Source organism: Gymnodraco acuticeps, unplaced genomic scaffold (genome assembly GCF_902827175.1).
Source record: "Gymnodraco acuticeps unplaced genomic scaffold, fGymAcu1.1, whole genome shotgun sequence".
Taxonomy (NCBI): domain Eukaryota; kingdom Metazoa; phylum Chordata; class Actinopteri; order Perciformes; family Bathydraconidae; genus Gymnodraco; species Gymnodraco acuticeps.
The window spans coordinates 339,830-362,361 of record NW_022992284.1 but is presented as its reverse complement, the minus strand read 5'-3'; the positions used below and the strand labels follow the sequence as shown (position 1 = coordinate 362,361).

The window sequence follows — 22,532 nt, the reverse complement described above, 5'->3', positions numbered from 1 at the left end:
GCAGGCTACTGGGTCTGCGAGGCTGTAGATCAGCATGCTCATGTTTAGCATATTTAACAAATTATACTAACACCTAGCACAGGTAAAAGAAAGGAGGAATAAGAAACTGCTTTACTACTTGTAGTTATGAGTAAAGGTAAGATGTTAGCAAATACAATAAAAGTGAGCTGTTCTGTAAAGCAAAAAAAATAAACACTATTATTTTGATCGTCTGCAAACACTTTTAGGCAAAAGCCTACTGTAGAGTCTTTGAATCTGCTTCTCTCACTTTATCTTGCTTGCACACACACACATACGAATGTCCAGGTACACATACACAAACGTGCACATACAGGACACACATTTGGAACTGTAAAGCCCTCAATAGCAGCCATCTGTGAATTTCTAAAAGCATTTGGCCAAGTTTTTGGTATCAGTCTGCTTGTCCATGGCTGTTTCCCAGCATGCCTTCTGTATAGAACACACATCAATGACCTCACGGCTGGGGACTGGAGCACAGGCCAATGATCTATGGCAAGAGGAAAAATAAACACAAAGGCATCCGCTTTTCTATCCCTGCTCTGTCTTCCCTAAAAACGTTAGTGTAGTCCCTGACCCTCTTTCTCCTTCCTCATTTATCTCTTTCTCCATTCATGGCCTCAGACTGCACTTGTCAACCTCAGCTCAGCTTTTTTTTGTTTCTGAACTGTCATGAAAGAACCTGGCACATTGGTCAAACTCACTAATGATGAACAGCAATGTGAAGGTCCAAGAAATCTAACATTTAACATCTAAAACACGTATTGGAGGAAAGTATAAGCTCTGCTAAAGCTATTTGAAAGTTATGTGGGAGTGAAACAGGTAACATATCCAACCTCTGCAGCCCTGGCCTCTCCTGCATCTGTTTAAAAGTCACAGCTCCCCTGCGGTACAGCTAGAACATAACCACAACAGAAAGACCGTTTGAACTCACTTATGGAGAAGTGTGTTGTCTTGCTATGTCCATCACTCAGTCTCTAAGCTGCTTCTCTCTCTTGATAAGTTGTGTCAAGTGATGTCAAGTGAGTGGAGATCTCCCTGCTTATGACTTTCCTTCTCATTCATACATGCAACTCATCAAATCATCATAGGAGGAAATACAATTTCAAGCATCAGTTTGCTACTTTAAAGCAGATGTGTGTCTCTAGTTGGCGTAAAGAAGTGGAATTATTTGCCGAATGATTTAAAGGGCTGTAAGAAAATGTTTATGTTTAAGAAAATGTATAAAGAAAGCATAATTAGACAGTATAAAGTTGACTTTTGATTGTATTCTGGTTTTATGTTTTAGTATTTGTAAGCAACTGTGACTGAAAGAATATATTATATATATATAGCTTTTATTTTACTTTTTTATGGTTGTTATTATTATTATAATTTTTTTTAAAGGGGCGGGTAAAATAAGATTTTTTTCTCCCTGCAGCTTTCCACCATGTGCTATAAAAACAACAACCAGTATAAGCGTACATGGTTTGTAAAGTGTACATGTTTTGTTTTAAAATAACTGCCATGTGTGGAATAAAAAAATAAAAAAATCATGTATGAACACAGTGTTCAGCTCAGTGACCATGGAGGTGAGTGGCTAAGGTGCGTCCTGCCAAGAGGAACTGTTGGAAAGCTGGTGCTCCACTTACAGCAACCTGCTGCTGACCTGCTCCACCTGGCATGGGAACATTCATTGTGGTCCAAAGCACTTGACCACATCATCAATCACAGCTGTCTGATCTATATCAACCCATTAGGCTGCCATCATCTCCATCCAACCCTGATTAGCCACCTCGGTGAGTGGATAGGAGCCTGGATCGCATAGATAAATCCCCAAGGATGGTGCTGGTGTTTTAGTCATGCATGCAACTCACTCAGCATGCAAAGTGCTGTTTGTAGAGGAGGAAATTGAAGTGCAGTAAAGTAAAAGGGATAATGGATTGCACATTTTTTTATATTGGTCAACAGGTTTTGTGTATGTCTGATTAAATGTCTCTCAGAAGTTAGGAAACTATGCAAACAGGTTCTCAAATCTCAAATCATGAGCCACATCGCTTGCAGGTTTTTATCGACAATAACAAAAACAAGGAATTGTCAATACTTTGCTTGCTGTAATTTCAAAGAAGCAGTGTCATCTGCATGAAGAAAAGGCAGCTTGTTATAATGCCCAATATGTATTCCCATATTCCCAAGGCTATCTTTCCTATCATACGCTAATGTTATTTGTGCTTTTATTTTTATCATGGATACTATTACCCCATTCCATTCTGGTGTGTCTCGGGAACATTATTTGAGAGAGCCAATTCTGACACCTCTAGTTTAAGTCTTCTTTTCCTCATCAGATCGTTAAAGAAGCAGTGAATGCTTTTAGAAAGACACACCATTCTACCAAAGAAGCAGCAGGGAATTTCTAAATTAACTTTACAGCGGTGCAGGCTCTGCTGAGTGTTTTTCAACTCATTACCAAAAACACTCATTGAAATGTGACAATCCTCTGAAATGCAATTAGTTTGTGCACCTGTTTTTCCTTTTTATTTTTGTATGTATTTCATAGAAGCCAACATCAGACCAATTGGCTTTAAATGTTCTTACGCTTCATTCCTCTCCTCTGTATTCCTTGCTTTTGCAATTTCAATAATGAACAGCAGACATGTTTCTCTTTTACCTCACAAACATGCTGCGAGATGAGATTCCCCCGCTGTGTGTCTGCACATGCTGAAGGCTATTGAACGTAGAGATAAATGAATTGTAATAGAGCCCGCTTTGAGGGTTGGGACTGTGTCCGCCAGCTACGCAGGTTCAAAGTCATTGTTTGTGAGTGAGTGAGTGAGTGAGTGAGTGAGTGAGTGAGTGAGTGAGTGAGTGAGTGAGTGAGTGAGTGAGTGAGTGAGTGAGAGAGAGAGAGAGAGAGAGAGAGAGAGAGAGAGAGAGAGAGAGAGAGAGAGAGAGAGAGAGAGAGAGAGAGAGAGAGAGAGAGAGAGAGAGAGAGAAAAAACATGTTTACTTGTGGACGCATTGCAAAACTGAACTTGGATAATAAAGCATTGTTTTTAATGTATCACTACAACAAAAACTTACAGGTGGAGAGAAATGAGATGCAGAAAGAGTAATGGGTTGAGTATCAGACTTAATGTGTTATTAAGGGTAACAGAGAAATGAAAGAGATAAGAGAGATGGCCGATAAAGAGAGATTGCAGTTGAGATATGCAAATTAGCTAATTAGCATTTCCCTGCAAAAATTACTTACCTACTTACTTATAAAGTAAAGTTAAATATGTACACAACGAACAACTCTGTTCTCAAAGATACTAAAATAAAGAAATCCAGTGATGAGTTTCTATATTAGATTCTCCAAAAAACGGCAGATTTATTTTATGCCATGACTTAATAAAGCATTTAACAAAAATGAAGCCAATAAATACAACTTTTAAATGGAGACTGAATGTTATACAACACCATTTCTTTCCTCCTACTCAAACTTCGCGCGATACGTCCATTTGACAGCACCATATTTAATGGATGGACCTACTCTATATTCCACACTGCATCTGGACATTGAGGTTATGTCCTATCCACCAGTGCTCCGCAGAGAAACAAAATCAATTTGCTCATGCTGCCCATTTGCTCAATCTTCCATCACGTGTAAGATTGAAGTGGATTCCTCATGTATACTATACCAAGGTTATGGACCGTCTCCCTTCAAAAGCTAAAGTGGTTTCCTTATGGTAGGTTCAGCATGATTTGCTGCCCAAGGTAAACTGATGGCTTCAATGATTTCTTTGCTTTGAGATGTGCTACTAAATCTGTTTTGCATATCAACTGAAAACTGGATGGATTTATAAGCTCTCTGTGTTGAGCGGGGTCATTGATGTGGTGTTAATTCCATGCTAATAAGATTAAAACATAATACATATTGTCCCGTGTGAAATGAGGCAGAAGAAAATCCTTTGAGGAGACTTCATATTGAGCGGCAATGGACCATGCCCTCGCTCCTAACAAGGCGCAGGGGTAAGACGGGTTACTAACAAGAGGGGTTTAGAAATATAATTTATATTGCCACTATTCAACCTTCGAAGTGAAAAAGAGCTTACTGAAATCTATTAATGGTGTTAGTCCATGACTTGACTTTTATGCTCTTCCGAGTGCTTGGTGCTGTCAGATGGCACATGGCAGGATTAATCCCTCAGCGTGAGTAATCCCTCAAAGACATCTGGATCACAAAAAGTTGATTCCTAGCTTTGTGACTGATGAACAAGTCATATGATATTTCCATTCCCTGACACAAATTTGAAAGTAGGGAACTCTAATATAATGAAGAACTGGGCAGAATGTTTTACAGTTAAATTAGTAATTTTTTAACTAAAGCAAATCAAATGTCATAAAATAATACAGAACGATCCTCCTTAATGAAGCCTGTCAGGGTGTTAAAGAGCAGAGAAGATGGAACAGCTCCAGAGACAAGCATTAATCCCCACAGATTTAGTGTAGCAGAACAATTGCTTTTGTCACCCTAGGTAATCAGTACAGAACACAGTTTATAAATACGGTAGACTGAGAAACATGCATACGCAGAGAGAGTGTGTGTGTGTGTGTGTGTGTGTGTGTGTGTGTGTGTGTGTGTGTGTGTGTGTGTGTGTGTGTGTGTGTGTGTGTGTGTGTGTGTGTGTGTGTGTGTGTGTGTGTGTGTGTGTGTGTGTGTGTGTGTGTGTGTGTGTGTGTGTGTGTGTGTGTGTGTGTGTGTGTGTTAGAGAAAATGCATGTATGTCAGTGGAAAAGTGAGAGCACAAAGAAATGGAACAATGACGTCTACCTGTTCAAAAGCCTTGGCTGTGAGTCTGGAAAGATTAATCAGAGTCATTCAAACAGCGTTTATCACATTCTCTACAGGGAAATGAGAGGCGATTTATTTCTATAACTTGGCCTACATATATGGAGCTATTATTCATATTTACTTCAGCCCCCATTATCCACTCTGTAATGAGCGCTTCTGCCCAGTGAACACAATAGTGTCTAATCCATAATTGTTTACATTGTGGTGTTTGCTCAGCCAACTCAATCAAGGGCCAACTCCAATAAGAAGACTCCAACAACACATTACAAAGTGATGGAGTGGTTGTCTTCTTCAATCAATCAGCCTTTTCTTAGCAATACAGTGAAAATAAACCAAGGAGGAGTTATCATTTGTACTGCTCAAACTGTTGATTTATCTTTTTTAATCAAAAGAAAAGTTAAACTTCATCTAATGTTTGTTGTTTTAGGTAATTACTTTGAGGTATATGTGTGATGTTCAGCACTCTAAAGGCACTTAATTGAAAGCATATCCTGAGATACTCGCAAAGCGACAGGTGACAAACTAGAGATATCTTATGGGAGCAAGAGGGCTCCTATGCAACTATGGTTCCCAGCTGGAACTGAACTGGGTAAATTATGATTACAGGAATGAAAAGTGTCTCTTTGCAACAGGAAACACGACTAAACATGACCAAGACTCTACAGCCATGCTAGCATCACCTTAGGCTGTGCACTAAAACCCGTCAACAAACTGGCCTTCTCACAAAGAAAATTCATGCTTGTTCACCATGTGAGTTTACTATGTTACAAGCCAACATTTGCTAATGAGTACTATTGGCAGTAAACAGCTGAGACTGATAGGAAAGTCATTAACAACGTATTTGACAGGTCAGTAGGCTTCATCCTAAAATCATTGAGATATTTCCATCTAGACTAAGTGGCAGACGAATGACAAAGAGACCGACACTGCATTCCTTAACCGCACTATCATTGCTTCTTTTTGAAAAAAGTCAAATAAGCCCCGTCAATGAAAGTCTGAATTCTGCATAAACTGATAAGAAGGGGATCTGGGTTTGGTGTGGTGGATTTGGTTTTACCAAGTGTCTAACCATATCCCGGATGCTGCTTAAAACACTGGAAGCTGAAAATCACCGACTCATTTTCAGGGTCCTTGCTGAGAGCCTGCTAGTAATTTAATTGGAGGGGGGGAACAAGTATAGTGGTCTAGTAAGGACCATAGCTGAAAGCAATCAGCTGTGACAGTGTGAGAGAGACATCGAGGGAGGGAGGAGATAAGAAGAGAGAGACAGTTTTTATAATGAAATGTTCACAAGTCTGACGTACTGTTTTGTTTTTGTGCTTCAGCATCTTGAGCATCACTTCAATCACTTTTGCTCAGTCAGTTGCAATGAAGTTAGCCAGGACAAAGTGTCCTTTGACAGGGCAGCATTTTCATGCATGGCACGTCAATGAGGAAAAAAAGGGATGGCAAAACAAAGCACATGCTTAAAATACCTCACTGAAAGACCCTCCCTGTCAATTACCCTTCACAGTCACATTGGCAACAACAAACCCTCCCCTTGGCTGACAGGTGGCCAGGTAAATGCATTTTGCAAAAGCTTGAAAGATGTAGGACACTTTTATTTCAAAAATTGGGCAATCATCCAGAATTCTGCATGAAAAGAGGGTAAAATATATACCAACAACAACACGGAGGGGGCTGAGCGAGCATCTAACAAAGCTGAAAATAGTTATTTCAGTGGAAGATTTTGCAAGGCAGACTGGGCTGCAGTATTGACTTATGTGACCTCAAACACAAAACAAAAGCAGCAGGTAACAGCTAGATAGCACCTTCCTTTTGACATGTGTAATGTGGTCTTATTCATTCTTTATATAGGGGTTATGAATGCTGATTTCTTTTGAGGTTCTTTGATAAATTCGCAACAGCTGAGAAATAAAAATGCAGGAGCTTTAACTAAGAAGTGATACATATTATTTTATTATCATATTTTAATATTGTGAGATTGCTACAAAACCAAATATGACCAACAATTCAACCTGATGACAATATCAAAAATGTGGAGGAGAATGTCAGTCTGTCGGTCCAGCGCTTAATTTCAGTGCGATGGATTGACATTATGTACTATCGTCATCAATGAGTCCTCTTGACTTCACGTTTCCTCAACCACTATGATGAGAAAAACATCTCTGGTTTTTAGTGAAATATCTTGACAGCTGTTTGGAAGCCTGCCATTGAATTTGAACATTCATGTGCCCCTCGGGAGGCAGTGTAGTCTGCATTAAAAAAGCATACAGTTTAGATTTGTGACAACTGCCCATTTTCTTTCTTGAGACCCAGTGTCCTAGTCTGTAACAAATTCAGTGCTAAGTTACCTGTATGAGCAGACGCATGAGGGGACTGTGAGTGATTCCTGTATACCTAGAAACCGCAGACCAGGAAAATTACCTATGTTTCTGCCTTCATACCAACCTACATAGTCTCAATTCAGCAGCAGAAATCAAACTAAATGTGAGGGAACATAATTACTTGAGAAAGGTACACTGAGTGACAGAACATAATGTAATAAATCCTAACATATATCTTCGCAGTGGGACACAGACACATTGAATAATAATACTAGAACTTAGTGATGAACACACAGGGAACACATTAGTTAAAGGGGACCTATCATGCAAAATGCACTTTTGTATGTCTTTTATACATGAATATGTGTCCCCGGTGTGTCAGGGAACTCACCAAGTGTCAGAAAACACAACCCTCTCTCTTTTCCTCCATACCCAAATCTCTAAAAACGGGGCTGCAACTGATCTGATAGACTGATACAGATTTGAATTATATCTGACGTCAGAAACGAGGATCTCCGCCTATATGGGCAACTCTCCACCTATCAGGAGGAGACAGCCACGGCCATTGCCGTTCGAAAGCGCTGGAGACGATGTAGTACATATGCCAGGCCTGTAGGTGGCGCTGTAGTCTGCCACAAAAGCAGCGAAGAAGACTTCTCAGATTCAGCCCTTGCAAAAACAGGGCTAAAAAAGAGCAAATAGAGCAAAATGAGGCATGGCTACAATGCATGATCTGTTTGGTATTTAGAAAAAAAAACTTCACAGATATGTTTTATATAGGTATGGCCCAACAATATATTATTCAAATATAGCATGATAGGTCCACTTTAAGTAACAACCACGAAAAAAGCAGAGAATGTACAGACACAGGAATAAAATGTCAAAGAAAAAAAGCAATGAAAGTCGAGTACCATCCAGCCCCTTTTGTCTCTAATGTGTAATTCATCAACATTTTGTAGACGGATGAAAGAAGAAAATGATGGTTTTCTTAAATCAATGCGATTGTGCGATCTTAGACACAGATCTGTATTTATCCAATAGGTCACATGTTGTCTTTTCCAAGAAATGTGGGTTACACTTGCATTGTTAGAAGTGTAAGTGATAACACTATTAACATATTTGTGTCGGGCTTTAAAAAATACAGAAGAAGAAATGATTGTATTTGTTTATGCTTCTTTCAAGATTCAAGATTCAAAGGTTTTGCAGCAATGTCATATGCACATAAGCTACAGTGTAGAAATGGCAATGAAAATCGTATGTCTTATGCCCGAGCCCCTACAACAATGCAACATCGTTATATAAGACATAAACAATACAAATAAATCTGAAAATAAATAAAAAAATAGTGCAAGAAGTCTATATACATGTATACAGTTGCAAGAACAAGTATGTGAACCCTTTGGATTCTCCACACATAGCGTTGTGTGTTCCTTCCAAACAACTCAACTTTGGTTTCATCTGTCCACAGAATATGTTGCCAGTAGTGCTGTGGAACATCCAGGTGCTCTTTTGCAAACTTCAAACGTGCAGCAATGTTTTTTCTGGACAGCAGTGGCTTCCTCCGTGGTGTCCTCCCATGAACTCCATTCTTGTTCAGTGTTTTACGTATCGTAGATTCGTCAACAGAGATGTTAGCATGTGCCAGAGATTTCTTTAAGTCTCTAGCTGACACTCTAGGATTCTTCTTCACCTCATTGAGCATTCTGCGCTGTGCTCTTGCAGTCATCTTTACAGGACGGCCACTCCTAGGGAGAGTAGCAACAGTGCTGAACTTTCTCCATTTAGAGACAACTTGTCTTACCGTGGACTGATGAACATCAAGGCTTTCAGAGATACTTTTGTAACCCTTTCCAGCTTTATGCAAGTCAACAATTCTTAATCGTAGGTCTTCTGAGAGCTATTTTGTGCGAGGCATGGTTCACATCTGGCAATGCTTCTTAAGAATAGCAAATTCAAAACTGGTGTGTATTTTTTATAGGGCAGGGCAGCTTTAACCAACACCTCCAATCTCGTCTCATTGATTGGACTCCAGGTTGGCTGACTCCTGACTCCAATTAGCTCTTGAAGAAGTCTTTAGCCTAGGGGTTCACCCTGCACTGTGAATGTTTACATGGTGTGTTCAATAAAAACATGAAAACATATAATTGTTTGTGTGGTATTAGTTTAAGCAGACTGTGTTTGTCTATTGTTGTGATTTAGATGAAGATCAGAACACATTTTATAATAATAATAATAATAATGCATTACATTTTTTATTAGAGCGCTTTTACAGGTGCTCAAAGCGCTTTACAAGTACACATTACACATATTAGACATGTAAGAGTCATTACTGCGGACATTACCCACAGGAGCAAATATGACCAACTTATGCAGAAATCCAGGTAATTCCAAAGGGTTCACATACTTTTTCTTGCAACTGTATATATAGATACAATAACAGAATGTAAAATTCACTGCACTTCCAGAAAATGTACAGTATGACTCAAAATGACTTACGTAATCTAGTGGAAGATTTGATCTTATATTACCCACCAATATTAGCATAACATTTGATGAACCGTCCAGATCTCTCAGGTCTTCTGGGACTGGTCTGCTTTCTGTTCCCAGAGTCAGAACTAAACATGGAGAAGCAGTTATTATGCTCCAGATATCTGGAACAAACTCCCAGAAACCTGCAGGTCCGCTGCAACTCTTACTACTTTCAAATCCAGGCTGAATACTTTTCTTTTTGCCGCTGCTTTTAATTGATATATTCATATCTCACACTGCACTGTAACTTTTATTCATGTTTAAATCTGTGTTTTTAAATGCCATTTTATAATATGTTTCTGCTTCACTATTTCTTTATGTCTTTCATTTTTGTAAAGCACTTTGAATTGCCTTGTCTTGAAAGGTGCTATAGAAATAAACTTGTCTTGCCTTGATTAAGATGCACTTTATTATAGAATTGCCCCCACAAAAAAATTCTGCACCAAATGTTAAGTCTGGAGCACAGCAGACTGCAAGAAAGTGGAATAGTGTTCAGTAGGATGGTGGAAGGCAGCAGCACAGAGCACAATATCGCCTTAATGTCTCTTTACTCTGAAAGGAAGAATGAAGAGTATAGTTGTGAAAGACAAACTGAAGGAGAGTAACAGCTGGGAGGTCAAGGTTGACATTGATGTTTTTATGTACATGCTTTGTTTATGTGTATGTGATTGTATATCTTCATCACAATGAATTGCTGTATTAGTTCAGCTAGAGGTCAGTGATGTATAGAAACCATTGTGAGGCCAAAGGTGACTGTAGATATGAATGAAGCTTTTGAATGCACTCCCACACGTTTCACTACAGTCAGAGAGAGAGGGGACAAAGAGGGGACAACAATATAAATATAATGTGTGTGTGTGTGTGTGTGTGTGTGTGTGTGTGTGTGTGTGTGTGTATACACATATTTTCACATAAATGTGGCTTTTATTTTGAGTAGAGTAAAGAGATCTTATTTAGTCCACGATTTATTATGAATTTGGATTTCTATAATTTTGCTATGTGCTGTTCCACCCACCACTGTCAGTGTGGAGAATAAATGCATCCATAATTCATGACCAGTCCTGATATATTAACATTAGGTTACAAAGCCTTTCCAGTCCAACTGTTATTTACAGTTTGCAGACTTGGCTGGAATCCTGCCAAATGCCTATTGTAGCACAGCTTTTATTGGCAGATGTATGTTGCATAGAGAAGAAAAAGAAGACAAACAAAAAGGTGGAAAAAAAGCTGTGCACGCATACAAACCACAGAGAAAAAAGCCTCTGGACAATATTGTAAGAAGTGTAATCTTTGACCCATACTTTTGACTGTTATTGGTTGGTAATGCAACATTTTCAAGTTATAGAACAATGACCTCTTTGTTCTTTAGGTATACAATGTATCTCATGCGTTATATCAACCCCAATGAGTAAATCCGTTCAAAACCCATGATAATAACAACTCTTACTATAGTCATTAAAAATGTATCTCAATTTAATATAGACTATACAAGGGAAAGAAAATAAATCATTTTGTTAAGAATTGCACTGGAGTGCTGTGACTATACACAGGGACATTCTGTCAGAGTTCAATCACTCAGTTTTTTTTCAAATGTTTTAAGATAGACACTTCTTTACATACCCCGAACATAGTTAGGTTCAAGGTTCAAGGTTCTTTATTTTGTCATACGAGCATAGCTACAGTGTAGTTATGCCGATGAAATTCTTAGGTCACAGGCTTCCTCAACTGTGCAACACAATAACACAGATAAACAGAAACATATAGTGCAAGTAAATAGTAATATAGTAAATACAAAAGAAAAATAGTTTAAAAAAGTGAAATAGTGCTGCTCTAAATGAGCGGAACAGTCCGAAGAAATAATCCTCACATCTGTGCACCAGTTGTTATTAGTCATTACACACACACCGCCACCTTTACTTTGCCCCGAGTTAACTGTCCTGTCCTGGCGAAAAATAGTGAATCCGTCAGGAACAAAGGCGGAGTCCGGGATAGCGGGGTTGAGCCAAGTCTCAGTGAGAATTAACACGTTACAGTTCTTAATGTCCCGTTGAAAAGCAATCCGACTTCTGAGTTCATCTAGCTTATGTTCAATTGATTGAACATTAGCCAGAAGAATACTCGGAAGAGGGGGTCTGTTTTGTCATTTCCTCAGTCTGACCAGCAGCCCGGCGCGGGACCCCTGCTTTGTCTTCCTCCTGCGTCTCTCAGGTAGGACAGCAACAGGTAGCCATGGCGGATCTCCATTGTCTGTCGGTGGGTTATTGTCAACAAAGTTTCAGATGTGAAGAAGTTCCTCTCTGTTATATTGTATAGCAGAGTTGGTGCGGTCGGCTTGCATGTTAAAAGCAAACGGCAAAAAGTAAATAAACACAAACAAAATACGAAAAAGGGCAAAGTTGGAGAGGAGCCAAAAGACAATGCGGCCATCTTTCACGGCGCAGAGTAGTTAGTGCCCAGGATCAGTTGAGCAACAGCAGACGTCCGAGTAGATGATGGGTAGGTAGGTTAGTCTTCAAATATGAATGACCTTCTGTTTCTACTCAAATATTCCTTTAGTTTGCCATTTTCTTATAACCACATGCACAAAAAACACAATAATACAACTCAAATCATAGCCCAAGTCATTAAACAGGTGTTGTTGCACAAAGTCACGGCAAGCTGTAAAGATCTGTCTCTAAAGACTTATGTGAAAACTTTAGTATTACAAATGTAACTTCTTCAATCCAAAGGGTTTTAGTCGTCATGTGATGATAAACAAATGGGAAAAGTGAACTACAGTACATGGCAAATACAGTAGCGATAAAACATCCATTAATAATTCACACTCCAATGTAATGTATGGGTGTCATGACCTCATCCTCGGTCATTATTACAAATACGTTTAAATTAATGTGACTACAGGTCAACCGACTGCTTACCCTGACCCTTGAAAAAGGTAAGATTGCAAACAGACCTAGACTTAATTCACAATGAACACAGTATCTCCGTAACCACTCTCATAAATCCAAGATAAGGGGTCAGTAACATCACATGTGGGTGCTATCTTTGACTCATACCCTCATCACACAATCTAATTAGTAGCACTAACAATGGCAGTCATATTTCTCTCTACTGCCCAAATCAATATTCGTTCATCTGCATTGATCATCGTTTCTCACAAGCTGTGGGCTCCAGGATAAATGCTCTATAAATCTTGGTGACAACGAGTTGTAAAAGAGGGTGAAAACACAGATGTCTACACATACAAACACATTGTGGGCACAAGTGAGCAGGAGCAGACAAATGCACGAGTATTACCTGCACCACGGCAGCGTCAGTGTACGTGAAAGGTCTTGTGCGGTTGTCTGGGAGACAGAGAGCAGTGCATTGATCTCAGAGGAGCAGTCATGAAAAGAAGCTGGCCTTTGATAGGGGCATTCATCATACTAAGACATGGCTATGCTAATGATTACAACACAACCAAAGGCTACAGCCCATTGGAACAGCCTGATGAGTCTGCGAAGGTGTTTTAAATTAATTTAGATGAACTAGACAGCAGGATGCATGTTTGGGTATGTTAACTGCAGTGCTAGAACTAGAGGTTTTGTTATTGCTCAAATTATTATACTATTAAACTGTATACAATATTTTGTTCTGTACTGCATTGTTTACAGACTGGCAAAAAGAACTATAAGATTTATAGTTGAAAAGACAAATGAAAGAGACCGTTTATTTCCTTCCATCATTAAGATGACGCTTTGTCATTTATCTATAGAGTAAATGAGTTTCTCAAATGGTGCAGTCAGTGAAAAAGTTTGATAAGAAACAGGTAAAGGAGTATATCAAAAGTGCAGAATTAGCATTTCAATGAGCATAATGTTATTACAAAACGCACATGTTTTTTCCATATGACTAATTAGGATTCATTGATAGAGGCAAACTATATTATATGTAAGATGGTACACTTCTTGAATATTACTATATTGCATTCATACAGCATTTAGTGGTTCCACTGTGAACATTGTTTTAGACTTACATTATATCATTAAAATGTAAGCCATTAAAGCAATTCGGTCCCAGTGCTAAGTGTAAACAAATGATCTCTAAACAGATCATGATGAATAAAGGTAATAAGAACAAAACATTGAGAGTCTTATTAGTAACCATCACAAACGTAAGTGCTAAACTGGGATTATGTACAGTTGTCTCTCATTAGTGTAAATAAAGATCTGGACCTCATGAATTCTAGAAGGACAAATAATGAAAAACTGAGGTTTAGTTGCAGCATATCTCTCACGAACATAAACCCTCTCTCTCCTCCCATGCTACACAGCAGTTTATAATACAAACCAACCAATTATGACAAATGCAAAAAGTTATTATCACTCAAAAAAGGTCAAAATCAATTTGTTTAACAACCTCGAGAACACAATCCCTCACAGGTCCTTTTGCCTTAATGTCTCTGATTTAACTAAAGCCTCACCACTGTGTGCCTCCCTGCCCCTCATTTGCCGGATTTAAGCTAAGCTTTTTAGCTCTGCAATAGAGTGAGCACAGGGCCCCAAGGATGGCAGTGTTTGTTGGTGGCTCGCCATCTTGCAAGGGTGGTTAAACCTATTTTTGTCCAGTTGGTCATAAGGAGCAGCATGGCCTCGAGGCTCTGCCTTTGAAGATTTTAGACTTCTTGTTTGTAACAAAACTAATTTACATGTCCTCTGCAATTCAGTATTGCAGCTAATATAACGAATAAGATAGACACAATAAATACAAGACTACAAGAAGCAATACATACAAGCCTACAAGCACTGAATGGTTTAGGCCCAAAATACATTTCTGACCTCCTGCTAAATTATGAACCATCCAGATCTCTCAGGTCTTCAGGGACTGGTCAGCTTTCTGTCCCCAGAGTCAGAACTAAACACGGTAAAGCAGCGTTCAGTTATTATGCTCCAAATATCTGGAACAAACTCCCAGAAACCTGCAGGTCCGCTGCAACTCTGACTACTTTTAAATCCAGGCTGAAGACTTTTCTTTTTGTTGCTGCTTTTAATTTAAACTGAGCCGTTGTGTTCATCAGTAAAGTGGAACTTCTGTGTGAACTATTCATATCTTAAACTGCACTGTAACTTTTTATTCATGTACTTTTTATTCATGTATTTTTTCTTTTAATGTTTCTTTTATTATCTTTTCTTTTTAATGACTGTTTTTAAATGCCTTTGTCTGAATGTCTTTCATTTTTGTGAAGCACCTTGAATTGCCTTGTGTTGAAAGGTGCTATATAAATAAACTTGCCTTGCCTCACTTTCCTCAATGTTCTCCCTCTCCTCTTAGCACTTACTCCATTTTCCTTCCTTTCTGACATGCTGCTGCCATTGAAGCAACTTCCATCACAAAAAGAAGAGCTGCAATTCCAAAAGCTTTCCACCTGGTCTTTTGTTGTTGAAAAAGGGATTATGGATTCTAGTTGAGTCCGGATTATTGTCGAATAAACAAAACATAAAGAAAAAGCCACATAAATAAGGCAAAGACAGGGCACCCTTGCTGTGTGAAATACAGTATGTGTTTGCATGTGAACAACACCAAATCGCACATACATTTACAGGAACATTAGAGAAAATGGAAGCACACTAATGAAGCTCAGCGTAAATTCAACCAGGAAGACCGTCTTTACTCTTCATTTACTATTTCCATGTTACTACTCTCTCTCCTCTCAATAAGTGATCGGGGGCGTCACTCCCCAGCTTAACCAATCACTTTGCTCTATTCCCACAAGCCTATCATAGCGCTCTGCTGAACCTTTTAAATCTACTCTCTCCCTCCGACAGCTGTCATTTCAGGTGATTCGACGCAATCATCCTCCACCCCTTTTCACCTCCTGTCCCTCTGAATACAGGGTCAAGCTTAGCCACTCCTCTTCAGACCGACCCAACTATCCATTCACCACCACCAGTGTCTAGACCCCAGGGGGGTTTCATCGGATCGGTCCTCCCCTCCCGAATGATACTCCTGCACAACGGGGCCTAATCGCCAAACTCACCATTACATTAATTGTGGATCCCTTTTATTATTTCTTACATCAAAACCGTCTCTCCTGATTGCATTTCTCATAGTGCAGCAGAAACACCTCAAGCTTAGGCTCACAAGGCAGCAGTAAATTAAGTATTAAAGTGCAGATGATTTGAGTAAATCCACAAGGAGAACAAAGCAGAAGACACTCTCAACAGCGTAACCCTAAACCCTGAGGCACCTAGACATGATGACAAGAAGTCAAGAAAACATTGTCTGTCTGTGGGAACTGTCTTTCATCTTTTTTAGTAAGATAAGTAGAATTGCTACAGAGCAGACATTCAAGATTGTTATATAAATTCAAGTTAAAAAAGGAAAGGCCAGGAAAACTTTAAACAAAGATATTACTTTGAAATCACTGTAAGACGGAAACATGCTTACACCATGTCCAGAAAGAATCACATACAATGTATTTTAACATGCACACAATGCTTTATGTCTTGAAACATGCACTAAGACAAGCACTTTCTCTGTGTGTATGCTGAGATTGTGTGTGTTTATGACGTAAACATAGAGCAGAGACCATTATGTCAGACAGGTTTACATTAGTCAGCAGATGCAGAGGGCCACATCGTTAGTCACTCTGACACCCACTTCTGGACTCAGTTTTATTGATGAGGCCAAGATCAACACCCCCCCCCCCCCCCCCCCCCCCCTACATGTTATGCGCACACACACCCTCCTCTTTCAAAGTCCTACTGTAAAGCAATATGAGACTGTTTTAGGGTCACATTTAGAGATTAAAAGCTAGCAAAGCAAGTTGCTGCAAGTTCACGAAATGAACAACAGTGCAGAGAATGCCATGCTCCACAATTTAGTTGCTTATCTTACCTTAAATAGCAAACAATCAATCCATAGATGAACACCTGCTCAACACCAGATATTTTGGGCAGGTTGTGAATGGGGGGGGGGGCACAATGACAGGGGCCAAGTGTGTCACAGCAATGAGCTGCTCCGTGAGTCTGACATTTAGCAGGAAGCTGCAATTTGTCAGCCTCTCAGTCTGACTCACACATCCACAACAGGGGATGCTTATGAAACATTACCATTAAGCCTAATAGTGCTGCATCACAGAACCGGGAGTATGTATGTGTGTGTTTCTGTGTGCGTGCATGCAGTGTAAAACTAATGATGCATGTGTGGTTCCCCTCACTGCTATAAAACAACTTGTGGAAATGACATAAAAATGAAGATAAACAGGTTGGGAATCAATTCATCAAAATGCTCCTCATGTTCTTCTTGTAAAACTCTCCCAAACCAATGACATTGTAAACCCAAAATATATCAACAGACCTAAGCTTCAGATTAACAATAAATCACAATGATGATCCCTGATCCTTACCCCGAATGCAAACCACTCATTGTACTATTAAAATGGAGAGAATTTCGATATTCTGCATCAAAGCCTCAAGGCCAGCAACTAGTGTCACTCATGAAATGTGAGTGGTGGAGAAGGAAGGCTTTTCATCCTGAAATGGGAGAGCATGTCTGCTAACCAAAGTAAATGGTGGAGAGCAAAGTAATAGTATAATAGCTATTCCTCCATCGTCTATCCAATGTTTTTGTTTCAATAACATTCCTTTCACGTTCCACTTTCCTCTACAATCTCTCTTTTCTCCCTATCCCTCTTGTCAGTGAAAAGGGCATGCATTGGCACAGCCATTACTAGAAGGAAATATCCTGAAGGCCTCTCTTTCCCCAGAAGATTACCGTCAGCTACAAAAACAGTGAATACAGAAAAGTTCAATTTCTCTGTAGTCAGTTATCATTATGCAAAAAGTTTATAAAGTATGTCTTCCAAAGGGTGGCGCTGACTTTTTAAGCAGTTCAGTTTTTGGGCCACGCTGTCAGAAACAGATTTCAAGTCGAATCTAACATTTACTCACACATAACAGGCCCAATTGCAATACACATGTGCACACTCACACACACACAAAAGATAAAAGAGGTGTCTGCTTTGCTCTTACCCGAGTGTTGTCATAGTAACGATGGTGTACCAGAAGGAGGCTGGGATGCTGGTGAATTTGCTGGAGCTTGAACCCTTCTCTGCGTAGAACATGACGGTAGCAAAGATAATTATCGCCATAGTGAGGGAGAAAAGCAGGAAGCCCAGCTCCGAGGCACAGCTCTTCAAAGTGTAGCCCAGGATGCGCAGGCCCTGCGAGTGACGGGAGAACTTAAAGATGCGGAACACGCGGAAAACACGGAGAGTCACGAAAGCACCACTCACGTCCTCATTGTCAGTCATCACCAGGCCAATGTAGTAGGGCAAGATGGCCACCACATCGATGATGCTCATGACTGACCTCATGAAGCGGTAGCGACTCGGAGCAGCAAACAAGCGCATCAGGTACTCCACGGTAAAGATCATGACGCAGGCCGTGTCCATGCAGAAAAAGGCCACAGTGTAGCGCTCACCACACGGCACTTCCTTTTGGTTGGGCACCGTACCGCAGGGCACCGTCTCTACCACGTTGGTAATGACGGAAATAGCAATGAAGAAGCCAGTGACGTAGTAGAAGACCAGAGCCATGGTAGAGGTGTGGGGGTTCTCAAAAGCCCTCCACATGGTCTCCCTGAAGGTCATGTTGGGTAGTTTAGCGTCCTTCTTGTCCTCCTGGTCATCCATGAGACGTTCTGCATTCTCCCTCTTCCTATCCTTGTACTCTTCGTAGCAGCAGTCACCGATGATCTCTGAGATGATGCCAAAGAAAGCCAGCTCCTCATCATAGGAGCATATGCACTCGTAGCGTGGATAGTGGAGCTTGCCTGTGCGGTAGAAGTTGAGCACGCTGCGAAACACATCAGGGTCCCGGTCGAAGAAGTACTCTTTGGTCTCCTCGTTGTAGAAGAACTCCTTCTCCGAGCTCCCCAGAAGGGTGTCTGGATAGCGGTCCAGCGTGTTCTTCCAAGTCTCAAAGCGGCGTCCACTGACATTCAGAATGATGAGCTCATCCTGCCGCCTGTTCTTCTCGGCGGGCGCGACTGGCATGGGCAAATTGGCAACAGGCATCCAGCCGATCGCTGCCGCCCTGGCAAAGGGAAGCCATGCCGCTACTCCTGCCGCCATGCTGTGTCTGGCTTGGGGCTTAGAGGGGAACAAGTCCAGCACCTTCACAACCAGCTTGACTTCAGCTCATTCACCATCTAAAGGGATGAGAGCAAGATAGTTTGTATGGCCAGGAAGGACAGGAGAGCTGTTTGATTATCACAGGAGAGAGGTAGTAAACTATTAGAAAAAAGCTAAAGATAAATTAATGTTACAGATGTGAGAGAAAGGAACATGTTGTTGAAGAACAGATTTAGTGAGGCCGGTAAAAAAAAGGGAATGGACGTAATAATGAAGATACACACAAACAATGCAACTTATATCCTAAACTATCCTAAATGGCAATCTACTGAGACAGCAAAAACTATATTCAATGGCATATTCAATATCACATTCAAGCTGAAAAACCTTTGCGATTACAGGGATACGATGCATTTTCCACCAAGCATCATCATCCTAATAACTATTTCCAGGCTATATTTCTTAGATTCTCTGAGAATCTAAGAAACTCTATTAGGTTAGAGTTTGGAAGCAGCTTTCTGAGGATGAAAGCTCACTGCATCTTGTAGTTAAAAAAACTAGGCAAGCAAGCAAGGCTACATAACATTGTCTATATTCATAGCATGTGTGTGTACAGTTTGTGGAGGGGAAAGAGTGTATGCATTACATTTTATTTTGCACATTTCATCTTGATGTAAAGCACATTGTGTTGCATGTGTGAAATGGTAAATATTACAACGTTGGGTATAATTGTACTTAATGTATAGGTCATTTTTGCTTAAAATATATATTAGCAGGCACATTTTCAAGGTTGTAGTATCCCTGATAGAGATACCAGCACGAGATTTAAAACCTGTTGAGTTCCAACTACAAAACTGATTTCCCTCTAAATGTATGAAAGCAGTTGATCCACGATGGAAATTAGTTGCATGGAGCCGAATCTAAAACAGCGTTTTTGACGACCCTTGAGGACATTTTGGCTTTTATGTTACCCCTCAACCCGGAAAAAGCAAAACCGATTTGCCTAACAGGTTGATGACTTAATACAGCTGCAGGTATCAACAGCTTTATCTTCGATTACAACTCACCGATTGAAAAATTATCCATCCAAAGAAAAACGACCTTGTTCCAGAGCAGTTTAGTAACAAATCGTAGCTTTGGTCTTTCTGAAAGCGTGTCTGGGAGAAAACATAACCAGGAAAGAAGAAGTTATTTTAGCAAACAGGAGAGCGACATTGGGCTACTGCTGAGGTGAAAGCGGAAAAGTACCGGAGACGGACGTACCACAGATGTTTTAATTCAGTTTCCATTATGCGAGAGGAGATTTGATGAGAGGACTCCGCCGTACAGACCGTCTTGCCTTTTGCGGGATGAGTGGTGGGAAGAGAATGGAGGAGGAGTAGGAGCGCGCGCGCTCGCTCGCTCTCTCTCTCTCTCTCTCTCTCTCTCTCTCTCTCTCTCTCTCTCTCTCTCTCTCTCTCTCTCTCTCTCTCTCTCTCTCTCTCTCTCTCTCTCTCTGTTTTCTCTCTCTCTCTCTCTGTTTTCTCTCTCTCTCTCTCTGTTTTCTCTCTCTTTCACTCTCCCTCGCTCTCTCTATATCCCTCTCTCTCCCTGCAGGGCGGACTGTGGACCAAATCTGCATTTATGGGAAAACTCGAACAGAACGATGCGCAGAAAGTGCACTAATGATTGAAAAACGATGTACCCATTCGTCGTCGGTCAGAAATAGTTAAAAGAAATATACAACATAATTTTGTCGTCTTCAACAACTCATACAGTTTGTTTCATACCATATTTTATTTCCAATTCACCTATCAAAGGCAATTACTGCCAGCTGAGTTAATTAACAACAGGATACATCTCAGCAGGGGCGTAGCTGATCATTCAAGAGGGCTGAAACTGGATCACCTTGGAACCTTTACCTTTAACTATTGTAGTAAAAACAGATTAATTGTTTTGGGCCACTCTGCGGCAGCAAAAATAAGTTATGAACAACGACTGCAATTACCTTTTAGATATTGCAAACTTGTTAGCAAACATTGCTGATTTCCAAATCCAGCAGTTATGAAACAACATTATACATTTAGAGATTGTAATATACAACATAATTATTTTTTCTTTTACCCTTTAGGTTCGTGTGGAAAATATTGGCTGTTGGGAGCTACATGGTTCACTTTATTTACCCACAAGTTGCTCATTGTCTGTCTGCTGTTTGGTGTTGAGCAGGTTCAGTATGTTTTTAGAGCTTTTGTTTAAAAAAAGAGGCCAAAATGCTGTGAGCAGTGAGAGAACAAAAAGGGTAAAATTGTAAAGCCAAGAAGAGCTGAGGGTTCAGTTTTTCTTTATCGTAGGTTCCTTACTCCCCTTTAACATTGTCATATTCTTTCATTGTCATTTGATATTATTCATTTTATTAGAGCAGGCTTTTTGTGAATCCTCTTTACATGTGGATATCTGTCAGGTTTCCTTAGATACATCATTTTTCATCAAAGAGACCGAGTCCAAACAGTGACGAAGATAATTAGACCCGAACAGTCCTAACAAAGAGAGAATACTGGCTACATCTGCAGTTTGATAATAATTTACTAAGAGCGAAACTATTTCCAAAATCAATTAGTTTTTATGCTCTGGAGGATAATAGAAATAATAAAAAGTGTATTTTCAGCACTTACTCCAACAATAAAACATGCTGTGGCCATCTGGGAAAGATAGATACAAGATTGTCATTTTTAAACCAATTAAGTTTTTGTTTGGCAAATTCTAAAATATGGTAATAATTGTCATTTTTTTGCGATAGATCTTCTGATTTTGAAATTGATTATGATGCACAAAGTGATCAGAGGCAGAACCTACCTGACCGCATTAGACTTAGTATAATTTTGCACCCGATACGACCAGATCTTGCTTGCTCTCAGTTTCTTAGAACCATGTGCTGCACAGTCAGGGTCCAGTGGATCTCTATACTCTAGTCCAGTGATTCTCAAATGGGGGTACGCGGACCCCTAGGGGTACGTTGGGGTACTGCAGGGGGTACTGCAGGGGGTACGTGAGATTCCAAAGAAAAAGGTTAATTAAAAAACACCACGCATGATTACAAAAATAATCTTAGTACAATAAGTTAAATAGAAAACACAATTGTATATCAAACATTCCTAGAACCACCAAGGGGGTCCTCATATAAACATGTCAAATGTGTGTATTGTATTTTATAGTTTTTGCATAATCAATTTGTTCATTGGTTTGTTAAACATATATTACTTCAATTGAAAAATCTGTTTTAATTTGTTTTCGTTCTCATGCATCAAGATGAAAATATGCTTAGTTTGTTGTAATTCATGCATGAAAGAGTTAATACATCACACACTGATGGAACATCACTATATTATAATTATTTATAGGCCTTTTCTATCAACAATATTCGGGGTCGGTCAGGGGGTACTTGGCTGAGAAAATGTTTCAAAGGGGGTACATTACTGAAAAAAGTTTGAGAAGCACTGCTCTAGTCTAGAGACACTACCTTTCAAAGAAATACTATATAGTATAGAGCCAACATAAAACATTAATGGAGGGCATGAACCTCACCACATCTGACAATATTTCTATATTTCTGAACAGACAGAAAGCTACAATAAAATAGGGAAGCTTTTTTTATGTATTGTGTCTCTTTAGCTGGCTGAGTCTCAGCAACAGTACATTTCAGCCCTTGATATTTTCTGTTTGCATTATTTTCCTTGGACCTGGGAGACTACAT

At 39.9% G+C, this 22,532-nt stretch overlaps 1 protein-coding gene across 2 annotated transcripts in view; it reads right to left on the bottom strand.

Annotated features, from left to right (window-relative positions):
• The window catches only part of kcnd3 (potassium voltage-gated channel, Shal-related subfamily, member 3), a 117,169-nt gene extending 97,011 nt beyond the window's left edge, over window positions 1-20,158 (bottom strand). The window contains exons 1-3 of one of the 2 annotated variants that reach the window (XM_034207493.1): window positions 20,066-20,158; window positions 19,870-19,959; window positions 17,700-18,879 (exon numbers count right to left, since the gene is read on the bottom strand). In XM_034207493.1, coding sequence (XP_034063384.1) covers window positions 17,700-18,802 — 1,103 coding nt within the window. In that variant the 5' untranslated portion in view covers window positions 18,803-18,879; window positions 19,870-19,959; window positions 20,066-20,158. Of the gene's footprint in view, window positions 1-17,699; window positions 18,880-19,869 lie in introns of both variants that reach the window. The other variant, XM_034207494.1, reaches the window with a different exon arrangement.
• Window positions 20,159-22,532: the final 2,374 nt, after the last annotated feature.